The sequence below is a fragment of the Colobus angolensis genome, unplaced genomic scaffold (assembly GCF_000951035.1).
Source record: "Colobus angolensis palliatus isolate OR3802 unplaced genomic scaffold, Cang.pa_1.0 Scaffold46, whole genome shotgun sequence".
Lineage (NCBI taxonomy): Eukaryota > Metazoa > Chordata > Mammalia > Primates > Cercopithecidae > Colobus > Colobus angolensis.
The window spans coordinates 12,036,565-12,061,889 of NW_012118043.1; the positions used below are offsets into that span (position 1 = coordinate 12,036,565).

Consider the following 25,325-nt stretch of genomic DNA (forward strand, 5'->3'; position numbering starts at 1 on the left):
CTCATGAGATCTGATGCGTTTATCAGGGGTTCCCACTTTTGCTTCTTGCTCATTTTTCTCTTACAACCGCCATATAAGAAATGCTTTTCGCCTCCCACCATGATTCTGAGGCCTCCCCAGCCATGTGGAGCCGTAAGTCCAATCAAACCTCTTTTTCTTCCCAGTCTCAGGTATGTCTTCAGCAACAGCATGAAAATGGACTAATACAGACATGTAGTAAAAAAAAAAAAAAAAGCCAATAATGACCACAGTGGGGGTCTGACTGGCAGGGGCACATGGGAAAGGCAATGTGCAACAGGGAAATGCAAACCAAGAAGGAAAAAGTTTTCCTCCAGCTGTGGAATAGGTGGGACAGCTCCAAAGAGTGAGAAGAGAGTCTGGCCACAGGGTCCGAGCATTGACACCAGAGCAGGACTGTCTGTACCTTTGATGGCACCTGGCAGGACAAGGATAGACAGCTCCTGGTTAACACATGCTCACTGATTTAATTCACAAATAAGCGAAGTTAAACGGAAAAGGTGACTGAACTGGGAGGCAGAGGCCCAGGGAGTTCGGCAAACTTTAGTTTGAAACTTCGCTCTTGAGCCAGTTAACTTCTCAAAGCCTCAGCTACCTCATCTGTAAAATGGGAGAAAGAATGCTTAGATGCAAAGGGTATGGGGACCAATACGTATAAAGGGACCAGCACACGACAGTGCTCAATGAGCGGTTGGGAGCATAACCTAATCCTGGATCCAGCATTGCCAGCCTGTAGGGCTCCTGGAAAGTTTCTTCCCTTCCCTGAAACTGACCTCCAGTCCTGCTTCTGACATGTCAAAACTGTGCAGACAAGCCTGACCCCTTGCTGGCTCCCTCAGGCTTACACGGCCGCTGTAATCAGTCCCAGGGACCTTAGAAGCTACTGCCAAGCTACAGCCTTGGGCCCCTGCTCCCCTCACTTGTCCCCTCCCTTTCTGACCACCTGCCTCTGCCCATTTCTCTGTTCATTATCACCTTCACAGGGAAATGGAGAAGCAGAGCGAGGAGGTTAAATTCAAATCGGTCATTTTGTCACTTGCCGCCAGGAAGTGGGAGGGGAGAGATGAGAGGCGCAGGGCCTCAGGTGCAATCTGTGGGCAGAAATGAGTCCTGGTAATTCTCAGAAACTCTACTATGTGCTTCTACATTGGCCCAGTTCTGCTACAGAGAACTCTGGGGGAACCTTCCATGAGCACCCTCCTTAAGCAGCTGCTAGTGGTGTTGTCTGCAGGTGCTGGGATTTCGCCTGACCTGGAGAAACATCTGTACTGGTGACGGAGGGTGGGAAACAGGACCTTCTTTATCACCTTTTCCCTGTTTTCACAAGTAGATCATCTTGAAACCTGAATCACCAGCAGGGTCATTATAGTGTAGTGAAGGGCCCCCCCGATCTTTAGCTTTGGGCATCCTCCCACAGAGCTAACACTCCACGCTTGCTGGAGAGTGAGTGAGCAGATGAATAAGATGCTTTTCCTGCCCTAGAAGGCTGAGAGCATAATGAACCATTTGCTAGGCTGTCGAAATGAAATCTTCTCATTCACAAAGTTGGAAGTAAACATACAAGTCAGTTACAGTGAGAGGCATCTGGCAGATAATGCTACATGGTACCAGTGAGGACCATGACCCCAATCCTGTCTGCACCACCTGCACAATCCTGGGCCTGCTGCTGGCCAGTGGGAGGTCCCTAGGGTACAGTCTTCCCCATGGAGGGCACTAGGCTTTCTCATGGAGGGCACTTAGCCTTCTTGATGTTGGCTAAGCTCACTCTTTCCTATCTCTGATACCTGAAAATCAGATGCTGAGCTGCCTCCTACAGAACCCCTGACAGGCTACGAAGATCCATGCCCCACCCATGATTTGCCAAAGGGTCACCATGCCTCAGATTGGACTTTATCTACAATTGTCAGCCCCTGCTTCTAGAACTGCTTCTACCCTGGGGTGTGCATCCACTCTGAGTCCCTGCTACTCTCTCTACCATAACGATCCTTCCTCCAGTCTATTCAACAACAAGAAAAGCGAGGCACAAGGAGGGACAGAGCTAACCCTGCACTTGTTTGCTTCCTGTACTTTAAGACAGATAGAAAGTGGTTTTCCATCAACAAAGAAGAACCAACCCATTGCCCTCCAGGCCTCCCTGGAAAGTGTGTTACCAACTTTCTAACCCCCAGGGGAATGGTCAACAAAAGCTGGCAAAGTGGCTCTAATACATCAGATATCAGGGACCTCTGATGGAGCAGATGGTCTGATCTCACCCCTCAATGCCCCCCACCCAAGCATAGTTAAGCACTCTGACACGAGGGCCCCACCTACAGATACTGCTTGAAATGGAATCTGCAGAAGTTGAGGAATTTCTCATGCAAAATTTTGCTTTTAAATATGAAATCTTTCCCAAGGCATTACTTTATTATTACAGTAATTTCCTCAGAAGGGCAGACATCCAATGCTCTGTTTCTCCACCATCTTTGGAGACATTGAAATCTGACAGAAATATTCAAGTTGCTTAAGTGGCTAGTGCAGAAGAGGGAGACATAAAAAGAGCTCTTCCAAGGAATGCAGACTCCTGGAATCCAGGTGCAGGAAGACGCTCTTGACAGTCAATGGAAGATAGGTAAGGGTTCGGTGTGCCCCTTCCACTGCCCCCAGAACACATGGGGTCCCAGGTTTATCTCCTTTGGGGACACTTCTCTGACGATCATTTCTTCTTTGGGAGGGCTGGTCAGGGCAGAAAGAGGACAAATATACCAGTCCTTATTAGAAAGTGTGCTGCAGGACAAGTCTCCAGCCCTGTATCTAAGAGTGTATAGGGCTGCAATAGGGGTGGGAATAGTGGGGTAGGAGTAAGGTGCAGAGAGGGAGCTATATAGAAACTGGAGCTTGATCTGAAGTGTTGAGATTGTCTGAACATTTTGCTCATCTCTTCTTGCATGATGATGGAAACCTAAGCCCCCAGTAGCCAATGAAGTCCCCAGTGCCCAATGGCAGAGTCAGCACTAGAACCCTTCCCACCCCTGGATTCCAGCTGATATAAGTCCTCCTTCATGCAAAGCTTTCAAAAGTGGTGGAGTAAGGTGACTAAAAATATAGACTACAGAGCCTGACTGCCTGGGTTCAAATCCAGGCTTGGCCACTTACTAGCTGTGTGACCTTATCAAATTACTTAACTACTCTATATCTCAGTCTTCTCACCTGAAAAATGTGAGAGGAGTTGATTATAATAATACCCACCTGATAGGTTTTGTAAGGATTAAGTGAATTAGATCTCATTAGCAGTTTCCAAATATACTGGTGCCAGGCTGTCTGCATGTGAATCATTGGGGCCCTTCGGTAAAATGCAGATCCCCAGGCCATTCTGATTCAGCAAGTGCCGAGTTGGGCAAGACCTACCAGGACTTCCAACTGCAACCTGGTTTAGAAACATTCCCCTTGGCAGTGTTTCCAGGAAGCACATACATCAGGATCTTCAGGAAAGCCCACTTAAAATGCTGATTTTTAGGATCCATCCAGACCTGCTGAGCTTTTAGGGTTAGGACCCAGGAGTCTGTAGCAAACTGCCCAGGTAACACACTACCTGAAATCTGGGAAACACTACTTGAGCTGGTATTCTCCTCTTTGGGCTTCCAAAATTGCCCCTACCTTTTGCCCATGCTAGAAAAGCACTATGCATCTAAGCCTTAGTGATACTAAGAACATTTAAAGATTAACTATATGTTATTTTAAATTTAGTAATATACATGTATTTTTTGTTTTAATAGCATCTTACCTTCTTTTTAATCTTGTATAGAGTGTGTCCTTATATTGGTTATTACTTGTCCCTACCCTTATAGTTAGAATAAGCGGGTGTCATGACCCACTCAACACAGAAAGACACTGTGGCCAGGTGGACTGGGTAATTTTTCCAAGCAACAGAGCTGGGAGATGAAAAGGCAGGTGGAGTACTCTGGCTTCATGATCCTGCTATCTGTCACCACCCATGTTGATTCCATCTCTATCCTCATGGCCAGACCTCCCTCCTGACCCATATATTCCTTTCATTGCCCCGAGATCACAAAATTTATTCAAGCAACTAAAGAACATGTAGTTTCTCCTAAATAGGAAGTACACATGCTAGATCCAGAGGAGGGGGTCATGGTGCTGTCCTGTGTCCCCTAGCATCGCCCTTCTTCTTTGGTCCTATTTGCTTTATCAAAGATTACTTCTCAATGGGTAAAATTAAACGAGAGCCACACCATGCCTCTGTGCCTCTGCCTCATGGGCTTTTCTTAAAGCACATCTTGGTCATCAGTACCCATTCTTGTAAGTAAACAAAGTAAGGGCTCTGAGATCTGGATCTGGGTTGCACAAGTCAACAGCATGCAGAAGGGACTGGAGCCTGACACCGTGTGACCTAGAGGCCCTCCCCATGCTCGGGAGCATCACAAGCTGCTGGCTTCCACCAACGCAGAAGGTTTGAGCTGGGACTGAGTCTGGGCCTCTGCAGTTGTTTACATTGCCAAGACTTTTCCCAAGCCATTGCCCAGAGCTGCATTGCCCTCCCTCGCCAGCATTCCATGCGTGGCTTGAGGAGGCAGCTCCACAAACACAGAGTAATGGTGATCATTCCACATTGCACAGAAAATAAAATCAGCTAATACGTGGAATTTTCTCAAATTTACTTTTCTTTCTCAGACATTTTTAAAAATCTTTGGTGCCTGCTAATGCTTACAGGCTCAAGCACGTTCATGGACAGCCAAAACAGATGCACACACAGCAAACAAATACTAACAGAAAACGCAGAAACAGCCAATCACTGCCTAGCCTTGTTCCTGTTGAAGACACGTGGGCTTAGTTTGGGGTTTTCCACCACAAACAGGTAATGGAAATGTAACTGTGTCCAAAATGTGTGCAGTGAAATTCAGTGCCCTAGCATTTCACACTGGGGCATGCCACAAAGGGGCACAGTAATTTAGTCGTGCACTCATGCATCAACAATGCCTACTGGGAACCCACTACTTGTCAAACCTCGAGAAATCTACTACCCAAATACATGCGGACATCCAAGGGTGCCAGGGCCAGGACTTCACTCTAGGCTACACAAAAGAGCAGGTCTCCTGGGAGTATTCCCATCAGTCAGTGTGCCGCACTCTGAGGCCTTCTGCAGGTGCGTGGGTACTCCCTGGACACAGGGAGTGGGACTGGGAGACTGCTTCCAGCAGTTAGCAATTCCAGGTTGCCACCTCCCAGGACGGCCAATGTGCTTAGTCCAGGGATGCCTCTCTCTGAAGGTGGGTGTCCTCTGCTGCTGTAGCAGAGCCTCCAGAGAAGCCCATGTTTCCAGATCCTATCCCAAAGGGCACAAGACAAGGGGCAGCTCAGAGAATGCAAGCCCTTGCCTTAACTTCACAGACACCAGCAGCCCATTCTGAACAAGCTCTCAGAGCAGGTGGGAAAAGGCACCAGTGGGCTTGAAGAGGCAGTTGTTTGTCAGGACGCTAAGCAAAGAGGCCTAGCTTTGTGTCCAGAAGGCAGAAGGATGTCAGCATTCTTGCCGGCATAGCCTGCCTTACTCCTTTCTGAAGACAGACTTAGCCCCAGCGAACCTTTTCCCTGTAGTGGCATCTCCCTCCTCACAAAGCAGAACTGGCTGGAAATGCGGGAGTGTGGGGGGAAAGGAGGGAAGAGGAGCTTTCTTTCAGTCTGCGTTTCCTACACCCTAAACCAACAGTCCTCCTGCCTAATGATGAGAATTTGAGCCCCCTTCCCTCCCCTCCCCTCCTCTGCCCCTCTGGCCAAGAAACAGCCAGACCCTGTCCTCCTTCCTTCCACCCAGGCAGGGGATGTCTTAAGGCCCTGCCTTCCTCTGGCCACATCTCCTCACCTGGCCCATGATTGTCACTGTCCCTTTGTCCCTGCCCTGGCCTGGGCTGAGGACCCACCAGACCTCAGAGCAATTTGCCCTGGGTGCCAAGGCCTCACTGAAATTCCACGGCAGACCCCAGGAGAAAGCAGACAGACACATGAGTGTCTGAAATCAGCAGGGAGAGGCGCCCCCTGACCACAGCCGAGTTTGGGAAGGATCTGCTGTCCGTAGGCAGCTCATTGATCCACTTTCTAATCACTATTCCTCACTCATCACGAACCAAATAACGCTGGCCCCAGCCCAGCCAGGCAGGCGGGAAGGCGGCTCCGTGTGTAGAGAGTAGAAAATGAGCCTGCCTGTGTTCATTCTAGGAGAGGAGCGAGTGAATGGTTCGTAATATCCCTGCGTACTGAGTAGGGACCAGGGGGCTGCTTTAATATTCTGCTGAATGTGGCGTTTCTTTTAACCCTTGCTGGAGAGATTTTCAGCCCACAGAGTCAGGCTCCTTCCTGTCAGGCCACTGGCGAAGTTTCCCGGCTGCAGTAAGAGAAGCCACAGCACCAGGGGTAAGTGGCTCGGAAGGCCTGGGCGTCAGGGCCCTGCATACCTGGTTGGGATCCGACACAATGGCACCAGCGGGCAGCTTCCGGCAAGCAGACAGGGATCTCTGGCTAGCCAAGAAGAGGGGCAGGGAGTAAACTGACCACGTCCTGATGCCTGCTGTGTTTCTATACGTTTGCTCTCCAAACTATTTCGCTTGCATGCACAGGAACCCAATGCCGACAGCACGCTCTCCAAAGTGGGCACCCATCGCCTCTCAGAGACCTAGGCACTGAACCTCTGGGGGCGCAAAGAGCAGCGGGCCGGACCCAGCCTCGGACCGGCATGACGCCGCCCCAACGCTGTGTCTGGAATTGCCCGTGCAAATGCGCTCACCGGGCTTTCCTGCCCGATTTGGGGGTATATATCCCCTTGAATTTCCAATTTCAATTGCTCCCACACGTGTCTCTCAATAAGTCAAACCCAGGCATCCCTGCGCCAGTGTGTTGACGGCGCTCCACACGGCTCCACTCTCCTCCTGCACGTTCCAAAAGCAAACCTCTCCTTGCTCCCCTTCCTACAAAGCCCAGCAGTCCCTGAGGGCAGCAGGAGACGGAGGGCAGACAAAAAGCCACCTTCGGAAAAGCAAGCGAGAGCTTTCTAGGCATTAATCGCCGCACCCCCACGCCGCCACCAGAACAAACGTGGGATGTGGTGGTCTTCGCCAAAAGGGCAGGGAATCTTAGCCGCGCCTCAGGGCCCGGAATGCCCCTCCAGCTTCACTTCCAGAAGGGCAGCGCTTTCCGGAATGGCGGAGGGCACCAAACCATCGTGTTTGGGGGAGTTTACATTGGGCAACCGGTCATAGTTTTGCGAGGAACGGGTAACAAGCGGAGCGAGCTCCCAGATAGGAACACTATGCGGGCGCCAGGAGCTGCGTCTCCCCGGTTTGGAGTTCCCCAGAGGAGTTCCACCCGGCGCAGGACACCGGGAAGTGGAGCTGCTAGCCGGACTGCGGCAGCGCATCACCCCTAGAGTTGGTTTTCTCCCGACAACTCCAACTCCGCTCTCCCACGGAGCTGTGTTCCCAGGAGACTGCCGCTGCCGCTGCTAGGCTGCGAAGAATGGGGGCGGGGGAAGGGGCGGGAGGCGGGGAGCTGGGCCGGGATTTCCCACAGGGATTCGCGAGCGCTACCGAGGGCCCAGGCTCCCTGCTGCGCCGGGCACGGTGTCTTTGGAGCGCGCTTTCCAGCCACCAGCCGGAGGCACCGCCAAGTCGGAGCTGGCAGAGAATGAGGCTGCCCGACGACTCCCGGCCGCCAAGCCTCCTCTCTGGCATGGTGGAGAGGCTGGGAGACTTTTCGGTAGGACCGACCACTCACCCCAGCCCACTCCTGTTCCAAGGCTCAAGAGGCGAAAAGGCTGTCCACCTCTCCCCGACTGACCCTGGAAACGTGCAGTCCCGCAGGCGCCCGGACCTCCAGACTGGTCCCCAAGGGTACGGCCAATGAACTCGACCCCTCTCCTTCGGCGGCCACTTGCGGCGTACCAGGGCAGAGCTTCTCTGGCCCCCGCGCGCAGTGCTTGCACGCCGAGCAGAGTCCACGAGCCCGTGGACCGCGAGCTGGGGAAAGGGAGGTGGCGCGCGGCTGCTCAGAAGCGCATCGGTGCCTGGGAGCAGACGGGCGCCAGTACTCCAGGAGCCGGATGGCCAGAGGCACCCCTTTCTCCCCAACGCCTAGCTTTGGCTCTGCCCAGAGCTAAGGAGCATGCACCGCAATGCAGCGGGCTCCGCGCTCTCCGAACGGGGGCTGCGGGAGACCGAGGCTGCCAGGGAGTGCCGGGGCGAGGAAACCGGGAGACTCAGCGAGTCAGTTTCGGGCGCTAAGAGCCAGCCGGGGGCGCGCTGGTGGGTGCCGCCCAAGCCCCGCGCTCGGCAGCGGCCGAGGCTCCCACAGCTCCTTGCCCTCGGGTCCGGCACTGCAAAGCAGTTAGAGAAACCCCGCGAGCCGCGGAGCACAGCAGTCCTGAGGCGGCAGGTACCAGCAGCCAACTTGCTCCGTGGAGGGTACGTTACCTTCCATCGCGGCCACTGCGGATGCCAGGAGGAGCAGTAGCAGACAATCCAGGGCCATCGCTGGCCGGCGGCCCCCAGGCCGAGCCCGAGCTGAGGAAGCAGCGCCGGAAGAGCGCCGCGTCCCGGGGCGCCGCTGCGCTCCCCGCGGGTGGCTTTTCGGTATCCTTTCGCGCTCTCGCCGGGACCGGACTTCCCGGAGCGCTGCGTGGGCGTGGGCAGGAGTGTGCGCGCGTGGGGCGGTGCGGGCGCGCGTGGGTGTGGGTGTGCATGTGTGTGTGTGTGTTTATGGGAGAGGTGGGTGTGTGCGTGCGTGTGTGAGAGAGGGCGAGGGAGAACGAGCCTAGGAGAGCGCGCGAGAGCGAGTGCGTCCTGGTGTCACATTGCGAGCTACAGCGGAGCCTACGGGAGGACGGAGCCGGCCAGACTGACGCGGGAGGGAGCGGGATCCCCCACCATCAGCTCTCTCCCCACCCCTAACACCTCCTGTCCAATCAAGGAATCAAACCTGCAAAATTCCCCCGGCCAATCAGGCGCGAGCACCTCCTTACACCGGCATTGTTAGTTTAAGAAAAACTTTTGCTTGCGAGGCTGTGCGGGAGGGCTCGGAAGGCGCTAGGAGGGGTCCGGGCTCCCCCTCGTGGTGCTCTCGGAGAACCGCAGCGGCCCGCCCAGCTCACTCTGTCCCCACCTAGGGGGCCCAGCGAAAGAGCTGTGGAGGCCCCATGCCCTTACATCCCACCCAGGACCGAATGCGCTTTAAATAATCAAATGAGCCTTCTTTCATCTTCTCTGTGACAAGAGCACCCTGCCTACCCTGTTTATAGCAACTCCAGGGACGCACCAGTGCCTCTCCTGCAGAGCTCTTAACTGTCTAGCACGGGTTGGTATTTACTAATCAATTTTGTTTATCGCTGGATCTCCCCCTTATTAAAATGGGGTCACCGTTTTCGGATTCTTGCCTATTTTGCTCATTACAAAATCCCCAGTTCACAGAACAGTGTCTAGCCTGTGGGAGGCATAGTACATGTCCTTTGAAAGAATGAATACCGTTCAGATAACCTGTGGGCCCTTGCTCCAGGGTCCACAGGGAACCGAACTTGCTTCCTGTCCAACATTTCGCTGTGCTTTTTCTGCAGAAACCTCTGGTTGCCTTTAGTGTTCACTTACCAATGCATTGTGAACTTCCACAGAGGGCCCTGACCCCAGAGGACAGCTCAGCGGGGGGAGACCAGGAGTCACATAGCTATAAAACGGCAGAGCCGGCAAGAGGGCTCTCCCAGGCCTGCGCATGCTGCGGGCCAGGCCTTCAGTGTGGGTGGGAAGGACTTAGGCAGCGATCGGGGATGCAGCCTTGGAGATAGGAGCAATTCTCCCAGGCTCAGCTCTCGCAGCTACACTTTATCTTCCTGTTTCTAGAGATGGTCAAAGATTCTAAATCAGAAACTCACCTTGAGGCTGTTATATGTTATGCTGGAGACGTGCCCTTCCTTCCTCCCCTGCCCCCTACAGACCTGATAATAGTCTGGTCCTACAGGGTCAGGGATGGCCCGTTAGGTACCCCCTCCTCCTCCTAGGCCTCTCACCTTGGAGGCACCAAGCCTTTCTCCTGGTCTGTTAATGAGTTAACAGCAGGCAGATGCGATGGTTCTCTTTGGGATGACTCTCCTTTCTGGGCTTTTCTAAATCAGTTCCCCCCCACCCCCCGCCTCTGCGTGTCTAGTCTCTCCTTTGCTGGGACTGCTTCCTCTCCACCACAGCCAGACTCAAGTCCCCCAATCCTGACAATTCTTTCCTTCCCTGGCTCTGACTCAGGTTGCCTTCCTCCTCCCCTCCCCTCCCTTCCACCCCACCTCTGTCCCTGAAGGGAAGGTGTCATCAACCTCCACCTCCTCATCATCCACCTTAATGCCATGTTAGCTGCCCTCTGCGCCTCCACACCAACTGTGTCCTGATGTCCCTGGAGCCACCTGATGTCACCCTGGTCAACAACCTGCTCCTAGTTAGCCGTCATCCTCCTGCACCGTCAGCACCCACTGACATTGGTGTCCAGTAGTTCTTCTGGGGCTCTGGCCCCAGTTTCCATGTTCCAGCTTCTCCCCCTACCCATCTTGTCACTTCTTTCTGTTCTCTCTGTTACCTCTTCAGCTCCCAAGAGAGGTATCCCCCAAACTCCATCCTTGGAGTTCATCCTCCTGGGGTACATGGGCAACTCCTTGGCAGCTTCACTTGCTGTTTTACTCCCAGCCATCCTCTCACGAATGGACAGAGGGATGGATGGATGGGTGAGTTTCACACTCTTCCCTCCCCCTTTCACTACATCACAGTCACTTGGCAGGCATGTCTAGCAAAGCCCCCACTCTGCCACGTCCTCCTTCTTATGCTGTTGTCCTATGCCTGTGCATCTGACCCAGTGTGAGCCCATGCTACCTTCCCCTGGACAACTGGAGAGTCTCTGAATGATGGTCCAGCTTCCCTCCCTCGCCTTAATCCCTACACTCTGCTGCCAAACTCATCCTTCTCAAGCCAAGCTTGATCTTATCTCTTCCCTGCATAGCAACGTAGTGGCTCCTCACTGTCTGCTGAAGAGAGACTGACCACTCTAGCATGACATTCAGACTACTCGGTAAGCTCCCTGAAACCTGCCTTCTCAGCCCAGACTCTGCTAGTCTTTCTCTGGGCCTAAGATATTCTCTTGCCATCTCCGCAGCCACACCCAGGTCAGTCATGTGCCCACCCACATATTCAGGCAGGCCCTGTTCTAGCTAGTAGACAGACCTTCTCTGAGGGGTCTTACCATGTGGTAGAGGGATGGCAATAATAAGCAAATAGGCAGTGGTATGTCAGGTGCTGAGGAGAGCTCTGGAGAATCACAAAGCAGGAAGCAGCGAGAGAGTGACAGTGGCTAGTTAGACATGCTGGGAAGACCTTCTGTTTACTGAGCACGTTCTGCCACAAGCACTGTACTGGATGTTTACTTGCACAACTAAAATGAGTTGAAATGAATTTCCTGACCTCTGTTCCTACCCAAATCCCACCTCTCCTAGGAAGCCTTTTCTTCTGTCCCTCTCCCTGATACCCTCATGTTATATTTCTGTGGGTACTGAATGGCTCTCTCAGACATGGCTGAAGATAGAACTGACCATTATCCAACTAACTGCAGAATGTCACACCTGGGTGGGGGGTGCTTGGAGCCCACCAAGTACAGGGATTTCAAGTAGAACCCTGCTAGGGACTTTGAACTTGTGCCAGGATAATTACAAGAACATCACCAACTAGGCCCTCTAAAAACACTGATCCCTAGGCGTTTCAGTAAAGATTTTAAATCAGTAGGGATGAGGTAGGCCTGTGATGTGGTTTGGCTGTGCCCCCACCCAAATCTCATCTTGAATTGTAGCTTCCATTATTCCCACATGTCATGGGAGGGACCTGGTGGAAGGTAATTGAATCACGGGGGAGGGGGCGTTCCCATGCTGTTTTTGTGATAGTGAGTAAGTCTCATGAGATCTGATGGTTTGATAAAGGGGAGTTCACACACACACGCTCTCTCTTGCCTGCTGCCATGTAAGACATGTCTTACTTCCCCTTTGCTTTCCATTATGATTGTGAGGCCTCCCCAGCCATGTGGAACTGCGAGTCAGTTAAACCTCTTTCATTTATAAATTACCCAGTCCTGGGTATGTCTTTATTAGCAGCGTGAGAACAGACTCATACAGCCCACGAATGTGATTTCATATCCTCCCCTCCCCAATTGACTCTGCTGCGTGATGAGGCTTGGAAGCTGCTGTTCTTGGTCCAGGAGCTTACAACTGCCCTGAGGCCTCCTCAGGGGATACTCATGAAAGTGGCCAAGGAATTGGGGCTTTAGACCTCACCTCTACTCCAGTAGCTTTTTTATCTTTTTTACTGGGCATCTATATCAGGTTTTGTTTGTTTGTTTGTTTGTTTTGAAGGAAGTGTTCTTTAGCAGGAAAAGAAGGAGGGAGGGGAAGAGTAAGAGGAATTCAAGGAAAGGTTTTGATTGGGGTAGGGTAGGGAACATTAACTCATTGATGACTTCTAGAACGTGCTGATGGCTCAGGCAAGAATAGTGTCAGTTTAGGGCTGCTTGCTAATTTCCCTAATAACTCAAGGGATTGACTTTTCTTTAGCAAGTTAAATATTAATTTAGCTTTGCAGAAGATTGATCTTTCTCTAGCAATGGGTTATGATTTGTAAATATCCCTGAAGGCACCATTGGTTTGGGATTCCAAGCCCGGGTGCCTCTTTTCCCCTAGAGCATCTCCTTGGCAATTTTTTTTCTGTCTGATGTCAAATGCTCGCTTATTTTCTTGATTAATCACTCAGCTATTTGATATCACTAAATCACTCCTTCAAAGCGACAGATGCTTGCTGCTAAGGCCAGCAGCTGAGGGCTCTCAGGCACCCAAGGGTGACTGAACTCTTTTGCTAAGACTCAGAGGCCCATCTGACTAGAAGGCTTTGGGGCAGTCAACCAGTTCACTCCCTACCTCTAAACAGTTTTGTGTCTAAATGTTTGGAAAGCATTTCTAGTGAAAACAATTGCACAATTTCCCCTGATAATTGTACCCAATATAAAGCTGTTCTATTAGAATGCTCCTGCTCACTTATAACCCACATCATATGTATGTGTATATATGTGTGCATGTGTGTATATATGTGTGTGTGTATATATATATATAACCTTTTTTCATTCACTACTTATTAGTGAAAAGGGTACACAGATAGCATCCATCCTGAGTATGATCACATGCATATCTTGTACATGAGAAGACTTTGTTGCCCCATCCTATCCTTTCCTTTTGACATTTTGCTTTACTGCATAAATAAAAGGTTCAGTTATACATTCCATGACCCAGGTGACCTTTAATTAGATTCTTAAGCTGCAAAACATATTTTCATCCGTTATTTTTTGATCGCTTCTCAGCCTTTTGGCTAAGATCAAGTGTAGTTATTTTTTGAGAGGCAGGTGGATCCTTTAAGATTTATTTGAAACACTTTAATATGGATAATAGGCAAATAACAAAAAGCTTCCTTTCCCTCTTTTGTTCTTTCTTCCAACATTTATTCAGCAGCAATTCTGTGCCAGTTGTCGGCGAAGTTCTAGGGACCCAGTGATGGCTGGAACCCAGTCTCTCCCTTTAAAGATCTCATGGTCTCCCAGTGGAGATGGGTAAAAAAATGAAAGGTATTATGGGACTTGTCATCCAAAATGGTCTCTAACTAGGGGCCTCCAACATGCCTCTCCTTGCTTCTCAGGAAAATACCCCAGCAAATCCAGACAAATATGAAGAATTATAAAACAAGGTGAACAAACACTGATAGACAACCTAATTGCCAGGATGTGGAAGAAACTGACAATACTTAAAAGGTACATCAAATCAGATTGAGAAAAATCTATCAAGCATATGTATGACATATGCCAAGTTCTCTTTTTTAAAAGAGAAACTGCTTTAAAGACATAGCTAGGAAGGCATATTGTCATTCCCTCTCTGTCGATACTTGACTCAGACACTCAGGATCTCTACTAACCAGAGAATGGAGTAAGTATCTATCATCACCATTGTTGTTCAGTTTCAAGCCAAACAAAGAACAGTTTCCCTGGTCTTCCTCTTCCCTTCCTTAGTGTCTTCTACATCTAGAAGAGCTTAAAAATGAAATACACAACTGGATAGATGGATGGGCTGATGAAGACACAATGCATTCTTCAGGTAAAAAACAGTCTAGAGGCTGAAACAGTCACAGTAATGACTGTACTGTGACAGTACAGCCTGCTGACTAGAGTTTTTCCTGGGATACAGCAGGTCAGAGCACCAGAGAATTGAGATGGTGGTTGGAGAAAGATGCTACCTCAGTAGAGAAGATGTACACTAGATGAAGCCTGCTGGCAACTGGCAATTAAGCATTGCCATAGGTTTATAAAGGCGATTCAGTGATTAAGCAAGTAGACCGCTAGAGGATCGAAGGCCAACCCACTCATCCTACCTACCAAAATACACTGAGAATTAATGAGTCTTTGCCTTCTCAAGGAGGAGTGAAGAGAAGTCAGGACACTTCAGGGACCTATTAGAACATTGCAAAACCAGGAGCAGCACCTTCAAGACCCAGATGAGAAGCGTCCTTTTGAAAATGACGTTCTGCAGAATCTAGAGACATTTTCAGAAAACTTCTTGGCACACATGAAGACATAAATTTGAATATAGAGAAACAAACTTATGAGAAAACAGGTTAAACAGAAAAGACAATAGAATAAAGGAAGAGGGGAGGAGAAAAGGATAGGAAGTGTTTTAAGGAAGCAAAAATGCAGTGTCAGAATTCAATTCCGCATTGGTGTGTCAGTCAACTACATTTGTTGCTGCTGAACATTAAATGAATGATATAAAAGATAAACTGGAGAAGCTTTCCAAAAATGCATACAACATAAACAGAAAAGAAAACTGGAAACAGAGAATACAAAACAAACAAGATAGAAAATGGAGAACCAACTTATATAAAATTGTGCTAGTTGCTTGCAAGGTGCTAGGGACCTTAAAGGGTCCCCAAAAGAGTTCCAAGAAGAGTTCAGAGTTCTTTAAAAAGAAACCAGTACAAATGCCGTGAAAGTAAAGACAAAACCATGAAAGCATAAAATTTTTCTTAGCTGAATAAAGACGTGATAGTTTCATCTAGATAACGTTTTTGAACCATATAGATTTTTTAAAAGAAATTTTACGTCTATTCAAGAACACACACAGACACATTCATGGCCACATAGAAAAACAGGATATCTATAGTGGAATAAATATTAATTTCAGAACACTAAATTCTAGGGAAAAAATGAAGCAAGAGCTACAGAGTTTGGGTTTTTCTTGGTTTTGTTGGTTTGGTTTGTTTTTTTAGCAATAAAGTTTTTAAGAGGGAAAATTTGTAGCACAAAATACATATAAATCCAGCAAGTTGAAAACAACAAACATTTTCAGGTCTCAGAAAATTTGCAACACCTTAGAAAAAAATTACTTAAAAATATATTCCAATTGATAAAAAGATGAAATTTGGTGTCAAGCAATAAAATCAATTAAAATAGATGTCTAAATATTTGCAGACTGCTTTTTAATTTTTTTTTAATTCATCCTGCATAACTGCAACTTTGTACCATTTGACCTATATCTCTTATTTTCTCCCCCCTCTATCTGGTAACCACTGACCTACTCTCTGTTTCTACATATTTGACTTTTAAAAATAGATTCTACTGCCGGGCGTGGTGGCTCACACCTGTAATCCCAGCAATTTGGGAGGCTAAGGCCGGTGGATCACCTGAAGTCAGGAGTTCAAGACCAGCCTGGCCAACATGGTGAAACCCCATCTCTACTAAAAATACAAAAATTAGCCGGACTTTGTGGTGGGCACCTGTAATCCCAGCAACTCAGGAGGCTGAGGCAGGAGAATCACCTGAAGCCAGGAGGCAGAGGTTGCAGTGAGCCAAGATTGTGCCACTGTACTCCAGCCTGGGGGACAAGAGCGACACTCTGTTTCAAAAAAAAATATGACTGAGATGATGCAGTATTTTTCTTTTTGTGTCTGCTTTATTTCACTTAGCACAATGTCCTTCAGGTTCAGTCATGTTGTCATATATGGCAGGATCTTCTTTTTTAGGGCTGAATAATATTTCTTTCTTTCTTTTTTTTTTTTTTTTTGAAACGGAGTATCGCTCTGTCGCCCAGGCTGGAGTGCAGTGGCTGGATCTCAGCTCACTGCAAGCTCCGCCTCCCAGGTTCACGCCATTCTCCTGCCTCAGCCTCCCGAGTAGCTGGGACTACAGGCGCCCGCCACCTCACCCGGCTAGTTTTTTGTATTTTTTTTTAGTAGAGACGGGGTTTCACTGTGTTAGCCAGGATGGTCTCGATCTCCTGACCTCGTGATCCACCCGTCTCGGCCTCCCAAAGTGCTGGGATTACAGGCTTGAGCCCCCGCGCCCGGCCAGGGCTGAATAATATTTCTGTGAGTGTGTGTTGTGTGTGTGTGTATCACAATTTCTTTATCCACTCATCCATTGATGGACACAGGTTGTTTCCATATCTTGGCTATTTTGAATAATGCTGCAGTGAACATGGGAGTGCAGATACCTCTACAAGGTTCTGATTACATTCCTTTGAGTATAAACCAAGAAGAGGGATTTCTGGTTCATGTGGTAGTTTTATTTTTAATTTTTTGAGCAACCTTCATACTGTTTTCCATAATGGCTACACCAATTTACCTTCCAACCAACAGTGTATCCTTTTCTCCACACCGTCATGAACACTTCCCCCTTATTTTGTTTGATAATAGCCATTCTAACAGGTGCGAGGTGATATGTCACGATTTTTATTTCAATTTTCCTGTTGATTAGTTGAATACCTTTTCATATATCTGCTGGCCATGTTTATGTCTTCCTTGGAGAAATGTGTGTTCAGGTTATTTGCCCATTTTTAGTTGGGTTATTTGTTTTTTGTTTTTTGGAGGTTTTTTAAATATTGAATTGTGTGAGCTCCTTACATATCTTGGATATTAACCCCTTATCAGACATATGCTTCATGAATATGTTCTCCTGGTCTGTATGCTGCCTTTCTATTTTATTGATTGTTTCTTTTGCTGTGCAAAAACTTTTTAGTTTCATGTAGTCTCACTTGTTTATTTTTACTTTTGTTGCCAAAACTTTTTGTGTGATGTCCAAAAAATCACTGCCAACGCTAATGTCAGCAATCTTGTTCTCTGTTTTCTTCTAGGAGTTTCACAGTTTCAGGTCTATGTTTAGGTCCTTAAACCATTTTGAGTTGATTTCTGTGTGTGGTATAAAAAAAGTGTCCAAATTAGTTTGTTTGCATGTGGATATCCAGTTTTCCCAATACCATTTGTTGAAAATACTCCCTTTTTCCCTTTGTATCTTCTTTTTTTTTTTTTTTAAGGCAGAGTTTCACTCTTGTTGCCCAGGGGCATGATCTCGGCTCACCGCAACCTCCGCCTCCCAGATTCAAGCAATTCTCCTGCCTCAGCCTCCCTAGTAGCTGGGATTACAGGCATGTGCCACCAGGCCCAGCTAATTTTGTATTTTTAGTAGAGACGGGGTTTCTCCATGTTGGTCAGGGTGGTCTCGAACTCCCGACCTCAGGTGATCCACCCACCTCGGCCTCCCAAAGTGCTGGGATTACAGGCGTGAGCCACTGCACCCGGCCTTGTATCTTCTTGATGTTCTGTCAAAAACTAGTTGACCATATATGCTTGGGTTTATTTCCAGGCTTTCTGTATTGTTCCATTGGTCTATGTATCTGTTCTTATGCCAGTCCAAGACCTTTTTGATTACTATAGCTTTGTAATATCATTTGAAATCAGGAGATGTGATGTCTCCAACTTTGTTTTCCATTCTTAAGATTGCTTTGGCTCTTCGGGGTCTTTCATGGTTTTATATGAATTTTAGAATTGTGTTTTCTATTTATGTGATGAATGCCATTGGAATTTTGATAGGAATTGTGTTGAATCTATATATTACTTTTGGTAGTATGGACATTTTAACAATATTAATTCTTCCATCCAGTGAACATGAGATATCTTAGCATTTATTTGTCTTTTTCAGATTCTCTCATGAATGTTTTATAGTTTTTAGTGTACAGATTTTTCACATTCTCAGTTAAACTATTCCTAAGTATTTTGTTCATTTTTTTTTTAATATCATAAATGGGATTTTCTTGATTTCTTTTTTGGATAGGTTGTTACTGGTGTGAATATATACAACTGATTTTTGCATGTTAGTTTTGTGTCCCTTTAAATTCAAATAAAATGTAAAAAGTAATCTCAGTAAAGAACACTCATATTGTTAAAAATCTAATTACTAAAGCCTAGATCCAATACTTTAAATTACATTAATTAGGACCAAAGAGAAGAGGAATATGAGGAGAAGGAGAAGAAAAGGAAAGCTATGTGACATTCCTTGTTTACTTAGGAGGAATTGAGACTCTTAGAAATACTGATTTAAAATAGCTAAACTTGGTTTAAAAGTGGCTTGAAATACTTAAAGGCTTTTACAAATATACTCTGAAGAAGTATATATATACCTTTGAAAATACTAGAGAAAATAAAAGCAAAATATAACTCCTATTTTAAAAATTATTTTATTTATTTATTGTTTTTAGAAGCCAGGCTGTAGGGATGACTACTGCCACCAGACAGAACCCAACCCCAACCCCTATTAAAGAAAGAAAAGAAAGAACAAAAGAAATTGAAAAAACACAAATAGAAGGAAAGTTACTATTTACGCAATAAAAATTTTTAAGAAATTACAGAAATCACTTCCAATAAGAAATATGAATGAATTGGGTCAGGTGCAGTGGCTCATGCCTGTAACCCCAGCACTTTGGGAGGCTGAGGTGGGCAGATCACCTGAAGTCAGGAGTTCGAGACCAGCCTGAGCAAGATGGTGAAACCCCATCTCTACTAAAAATACAAAAATTAGCTGGTTCTGGGGGCACACGTCCGTAATCCCAGTGACTCGGGAGACAGAGGCAGGAGAATTTCTTGAACCTGGGAGGTAGAGGTTGTAGTGAACTGAGATCATGCCACTGCATTCCAGCCTGGGCAACAGAGCAAGACTCTATTAAAAAATAATAATAATAAATAAAAAAAAAGAAAAAAAGAAATATGAATGAATTGAATCTTGATTAAAAGATAAGCAATTTTTGGCTAAAAAATAATGTCATTATGTATCATACCTCAAAGGAAAATAAATAGTAAAAAAACAAACAAACAAACAAACAAAAAACCCTTTCATTTGTGCTAATATTATAGACAAAATAACCCACACAACTCTTAATAAAAACATCTAGAAAAATTCAATAACATGTGAAATAGCTTCTTGTGAATGTATTGCAGAGCCGTAAGAAGTATCCCCAAGAGCACAGAAACAAAGAGGTACAAAAAGCTAGAATGACGAATCTGGGAGCTTACGCTGCAGGGATTGATCCCCAATCTGGGAAACATAATGACTTGAATTTTAATAGATACACAGGTTGGAAACAAGGTTTTGAATGAATACAAGGCAGAAAGTTGGGACTGAGACAACTGCATAAATCTGAAGCTTTAAATTGCAACACCTTCACTGAAAGAATGGAGGAAAGGAAAAGTTTACTCACTGTCCTAAAGGAGAACAAGAATGCTTGCCACTCTTGGCTTGGGTGGAGTGGGTAAGATAAAATAATCTCCGCTCAGAATTCTTATCATATGCCTTCACTCATATGGATTTCAAATTCAAATTTATGCTACTTGAATAATCTCAGATCTCCCAAGCCAAGAACTCAGCTGAAAAAAGCAGTTATAAGTAGATAATACCCTGGGAACATTAGGGGGAAGAAAATGCAAGAGGCACACAACGTCCACAGAATTCCCAAAACGAGATTAGACCCCTATTATACAACTATCAAAGAAAGACTTTTAGATATCAGTATTTTAAATAATAAAGGAAGACACTATAAAAAGAATCTATAGATTTGAGAGAGAACCACATAGAACAGGAAAAATTTTAAATAGACATTGAAATTTAAAAATAAATGAATAGGTTCAAGAGATTAAATATGCTTGAAGAGTGGTCTACTGAACTTTGAATTAATTTTTCAAAATTAACTATAATGTAAGGCAGAAAAACAAAGAGATGTAAAATCTTAAAAACCATTGAGAAATATGGGTGATGCTTAATTTATTTAATACTTAGGAGAAAATAATGGAAGGAATGGGAGGATAAGGAATACTTAAAGAAACAATGGCAGATAAATTTTTGAACTGACAGACAAATGAATTATTCAGATTCAAGAAGCAGATTTAAGAAGTTCTGAGCAGAATAAACAAAAAAAAATTCCTAACTAGACAAATCATAATGAAACTAAAGGACATCAAAGATAGAGAAAACAAAAACTTTAAAGCTATCAGAGAGAAATGAGAAGTTACTCACATGAAATGACAATTAGACTTCTCAGCAGCAAGATGTACATATAGAAAGAAAATAAAATTATATAAAAAATTTTAAATTCTAAAATTGTATATACCTAAATTTCTGTATTCAGATAAATTTGTATTCAAGATTAAGAGCAAAAAAAAAAAAAAAGTTATAAAGACACTTTAAAGGAAGACCGAGGGAATTTACCACCAAGACACTATCTCTAAGAGATCTACTAAAGGAACTATTTCAGGAATGAAGGAAATAATTCAGAAGAGCAAAGTTAGAGGAAAGTTTACTTGTTTGCCCAACGGTAAACATGTGGGTAAATCATTAGTGTTTCTAAAAACAAGATAACACTAAAATGTTGAATAACTGTGTTTAAGATGGGAGTTGGAAAGCTGAAAGTTTTCTAATACCCTGGTACCATTCTGAAAGCAAGCAGAAATATTGAATAATTTTAGATGTTGTCAAATCAACCATGCTTTAAACTGTTAAAAGTGGCCACTGCTAGATAAGCGGAAGATAAAAAGAGGATTAATGAAAATTAATCAGTACAATAGAAAGTAGGAATAAAAAAGCATAGTATATTTAAAGCACAAACAGAGATAATGGAAATAAATCCAAAATTACTGGCAATCAGAATAAATAAAAACAGAAATAAACTCATCATTTAGAAGCAAACATCAGATTGGTTAAGAATAAATCCAGTTGTATACTGTTGGAAGAAACACGTCCAAAAACATAATGACTCACATGTGTTCAAAGTAAACAGATAGGAAAAAAAAAACAGGCAAATATTGTTTTTTAAAACTGGGATAACTAGACTAATGCCAAGCAAAATAAATATTAAGATAAAAGCATTATTAATAATAAAAAGGATCATTACATAATAATAAATGAAATAATTCTTTTAGGAACACAATAAATTCTGAGTTTCTATGTACCTAAGACACAGCCTCAAATTATATAAAGAAAAAAAAGGCAGAATCTCAAGAAAAAATGGACAAATCTATCATTAGAAAGTGATTTTAACATAATTCATTTTGTTATTTATAAATCAGGCAGATGAAAATTGGTAAGTAAATGGAAGAAAGCAACAACTTAATTTAATTTAGTGGGTTTATAGAGCCCTATCCAACCGCTAGCAATTATGCATTCTTCTCCAGTAGATGTAGAACAATTGCAAAACCTGACGACTTATCAGCCAAACAGCAAGGCTCAATAAAGACTAAATAATTTGTCATACAGATCATATTCTCTGACCTCAACACAATTTAATCAGAAATCAATAACCAAAGAAACTTTGAAAAATGCATTTAAATAAACTTTAAGTAAGGAATCATAATGCGTACGGAAAAATATTTAAAATTTAATGATAATTATAACACTACCATTCAAAACCTTGGCATGCAGCTAAAGTGGTATCTACAGGAAATCTATACCTTACTTTGGAATATTAGAAAGAATATTAGAATAGAAGAAAATTGATAAGATAAATATGTAAACACGGGAATGAAAAATAAAGAAATTATCAACAAGGCCCCCACATCTCAAAGCTTACTCACTGAAAAAAATAAATTAATGAAATACAAAAAAGCTTCTGACAAGACTGTGCTAGTTTGCAAGAGACGGGGTGGAGTGTATAATGGGACAAAACAAAAATAAATAATGTTATGGACGGAAAAGAGGGCATATGGATAGAAACTTTAAAACAGTAGAAAATACTGTGAGCCATTTGAATGAAATAGCAATTTTTCTTGAGAAGAAAATACAATATATCAAACCTGATTCACAATAAAAAATAGAATATTTGAGTAAACTGATTATCATGAAAGAATTTGAATTGGTAATTAAAAATCTACCCACCAAAAAAAGAAACAACATTAACTCTAAATGGTTTTGTTAATGGGTTCTACTCCAAACACTCAAGGATGTATTTCCCGAGTGATATTAGAAAGCTGATGTAATCCTTGTCCCAGGATTGAAAAAGTTGTCAAATTTTAGAGAAATCTATTGCCTCATTTACTGATTAAAGGACAAAACTTATATATGATCATCTCAATAGGCACAAACAGAATATTTGATTAAAACTCAGAACATTTTCACAACTTAAAAATATTTAATAAAATAATAGAAATAGACTTGAGACACGGTATCTATCCAAAGCCCAGAGAAAACATTACATTTCATGGCAAAACATCGGAAGCATTCTCTTTAAAGTTGGGAAGAAGGAAGGATGCCTACTCTTCTTGTTTCCAGTCAACATTTCACTGCTGGCCCGAGCTAGCACTGTAAGACATAAAAGAGAGATGAAAAATATAAGGAGAGGACAGAAAGAAAGAAAACAACATTAGGCCACAGACAGCAAAATTTTGTAGAAAACTCAAGAGACTGTACGGGCAAATCATTAGACCAAACATAAATCATGAGCAACTTTGCTAGTTACAAAGTCAATATATAACAATCTGTTGCTTTCTTAAACATCAGCAACAAATAAGAATAAGTACTTTTTTAACAATATAGCATTTTTTCTCCTACTTCTTTTACTTTAGGTTCCAGAAGTACGTGTACAGGTTTGTTACATGGGTAAACGAGGCTTGGTGTACAAATGATCCATCACCCAGGTAGTGAGCATAGTACCCTGATGGGTAGCCTTGCAACCCACCACTGCCTCTGCCTTCCTAACTCAAGCTGTCCCCAGTGTCTGTTGTTTCCATTTTTGTGTCCATGTGAATAATACAGCATTTTTAATGGCAATACAAACTCTAATATATCTTGGAACAAATCTTAAGGAAGTTTTTAAAGGACTTATAAAAAGCCATATAAAAATTTATTAAACAACATTTAAATAACTGGAGAGATATACTATGTTTATGTGTGAGAAATCTCATGACTATTATCCCCAATTTTTCCTATAGATTCCATACAAATACAAAAAAATGCCCATAATATGTTTGAAGAATGTGACAATTTGACCCTAAAGTTTAAAGGCAAAGGCAAGAATAAAGAAGACAATTTTGAAGACAAACAGAATGGAAGGCCTTGCCTTATCAGCTATCAAAACTTATTATAAAGCTACCATAATTAAAATAATATGGAATTGATATAGAGATTTAGGACCAATGTATATATGAAAAATCCATGTCAAAGGAAGCATTACAAAATGGTGAGAAAGGATAAACTATTCAATAAGCGTTGCCGAGACAATCTGAAAAATAAAATTAGATTCCTTTCTCACACAAATATCAATTCCAGGTGGACTGAAGACCAATACTAAAAGGAAGACTTCATAATCTTTTTGAATATAACATAGGAGAATAGCTAAATGAACTGGGCTGTAAGGAGGAGAATGTCATAAACAGGACATAAAAAGCACAAACTACAAAGGAAAATACAGATACATTTGACTAATAAAATGAAAACTTTGATGCAAAAAGACACCATAAACATAGTTAAGCCACACACTGAGAGAAAATATCTGCAACTTAATTTAAAAAGTATTAGTATCTAGACTATATGAAGAATTTCTACAAATCAATATGAAATAAATGTATCAAAAGCACCCAAGTGCTCGCTTTGATAGCATATATACTAAAATTGGAATGATACAGATTAACATGGCTCCTCTGCAAAGGTAACATGCAAATTTGTGAAGCACTCCATATTTTTATACCACATACAAAAGGACAAAGGCTGTATGTCTCCACTTACATGAAATATCTAGACTAGGTGAATTCACAGAGATAGCAAGTAGATTAGTGGTTACCAGGGGATGGGGGAAGAGGAATCGAGAGTTATTGCTTAAAGAGTACAGAATTTCTGTTTGGAATGATAAAAGGGCTTTGGAAATAAATATGGTGATGATTGCATAGCATTGTGAATTATACAGTTAAAATGGCTAACATGAAAATTTTACATTATAGAAATATATATTTATATATTATGTATTTTGACTACAAAGAAGCACCCAGTGTAAAAAGTGTTAAAAAGAGGACAAAAGACATTTCAGATATAAGTAACTCTGAATAAGCTAACAATATCTGAAAAAGTGTGCAACCTCATTTGATAATGAAAACAACACTGAGATAATGCTTCTCACCCCCAATAGGTAAACATAATAAAGTCAGACAATAGCTAGGGTTGGTAGAATCTAGAGCAACAAGAGCTGCCATAAAATGCCGGCAGGAGTGTAAATTGCTTCAAAGGTTTTGGGTAGGAGTATGGCATCACTCAGTGAAGTTTAACATGTGCTTCTTTATGTATTAATTAGACATAATAAAGACACTAACAATAAATGGCTTAAAGGTAAAGAAGTTTTCCTTATCTCTCTCACTTATCAGTTCCAAAGTTTACAGCCTGGTCAGTGAGACAACTTTGATTCTCACAGTCGTTCAGGTAATCAGTTCTTTCCAAGTCAGTTTCTGCAAAACTGAAGTTGGCTCACCACCACATTTTGGTTTTGTCTGGTGAGAAAAGAGAAGAAAGCATGGAGGAGGTACACCCACCACCTTAAGGCTCTGATCCTAATGTAGCAGAATAGAAAGCTGCTTAGATTCCACTAGTGAGGACTTAGTCACATAGCCATATCTAACTAAAAGGGAGACTGGGAAATGCAGTCTCGATGAACACCCATGTGTAAGATGGGGAAAATGATTTTGGGTGGACAAAATTCATTTTTGTCAGTCTCCACTACACCTAGAACTCAGCAATTTCATGACTGGGAATACCTTAGTAATGCTCTTGCACATGTATGCCAGGAGACAGACATAAGAAAGCTTATAGGCTCACAATCCATAATAGGAAAAAACAAGAAATAACCCAAATATCCATCATTGTAAAACAGAAAAATAAATCATGTGTATTCTTATACAGGAGCAAAAATGAGTGAATTATTGCTG

At 43.9% G+C, this 25,325-nt stretch overlaps 1 protein-coding gene across 1 annotated transcript in view; it reads right to left on the minus strand.

Moving 5' to 3' along the window:
* The window catches only part of EPHB1 (EPH receptor B1), a 446,298-nt gene extending 437,398 nt beyond the window's left edge, over positions 1-8,900 (minus strand). The window contains exon 1 of the mRNA XM_011958177.1: positions 8,472-8,900. Within this exon, the coding sequence (XP_011813567.1) occupies positions 8,472-8,529 (58 nt within the window). The 5' untranslated portion in view covers positions 8,530-8,900. The remainder of the gene's footprint in view (positions 1-8,471) is intronic.
* Between the last annotated feature and the right edge of the window lie 16,425 nt (positions 8,901-25,325).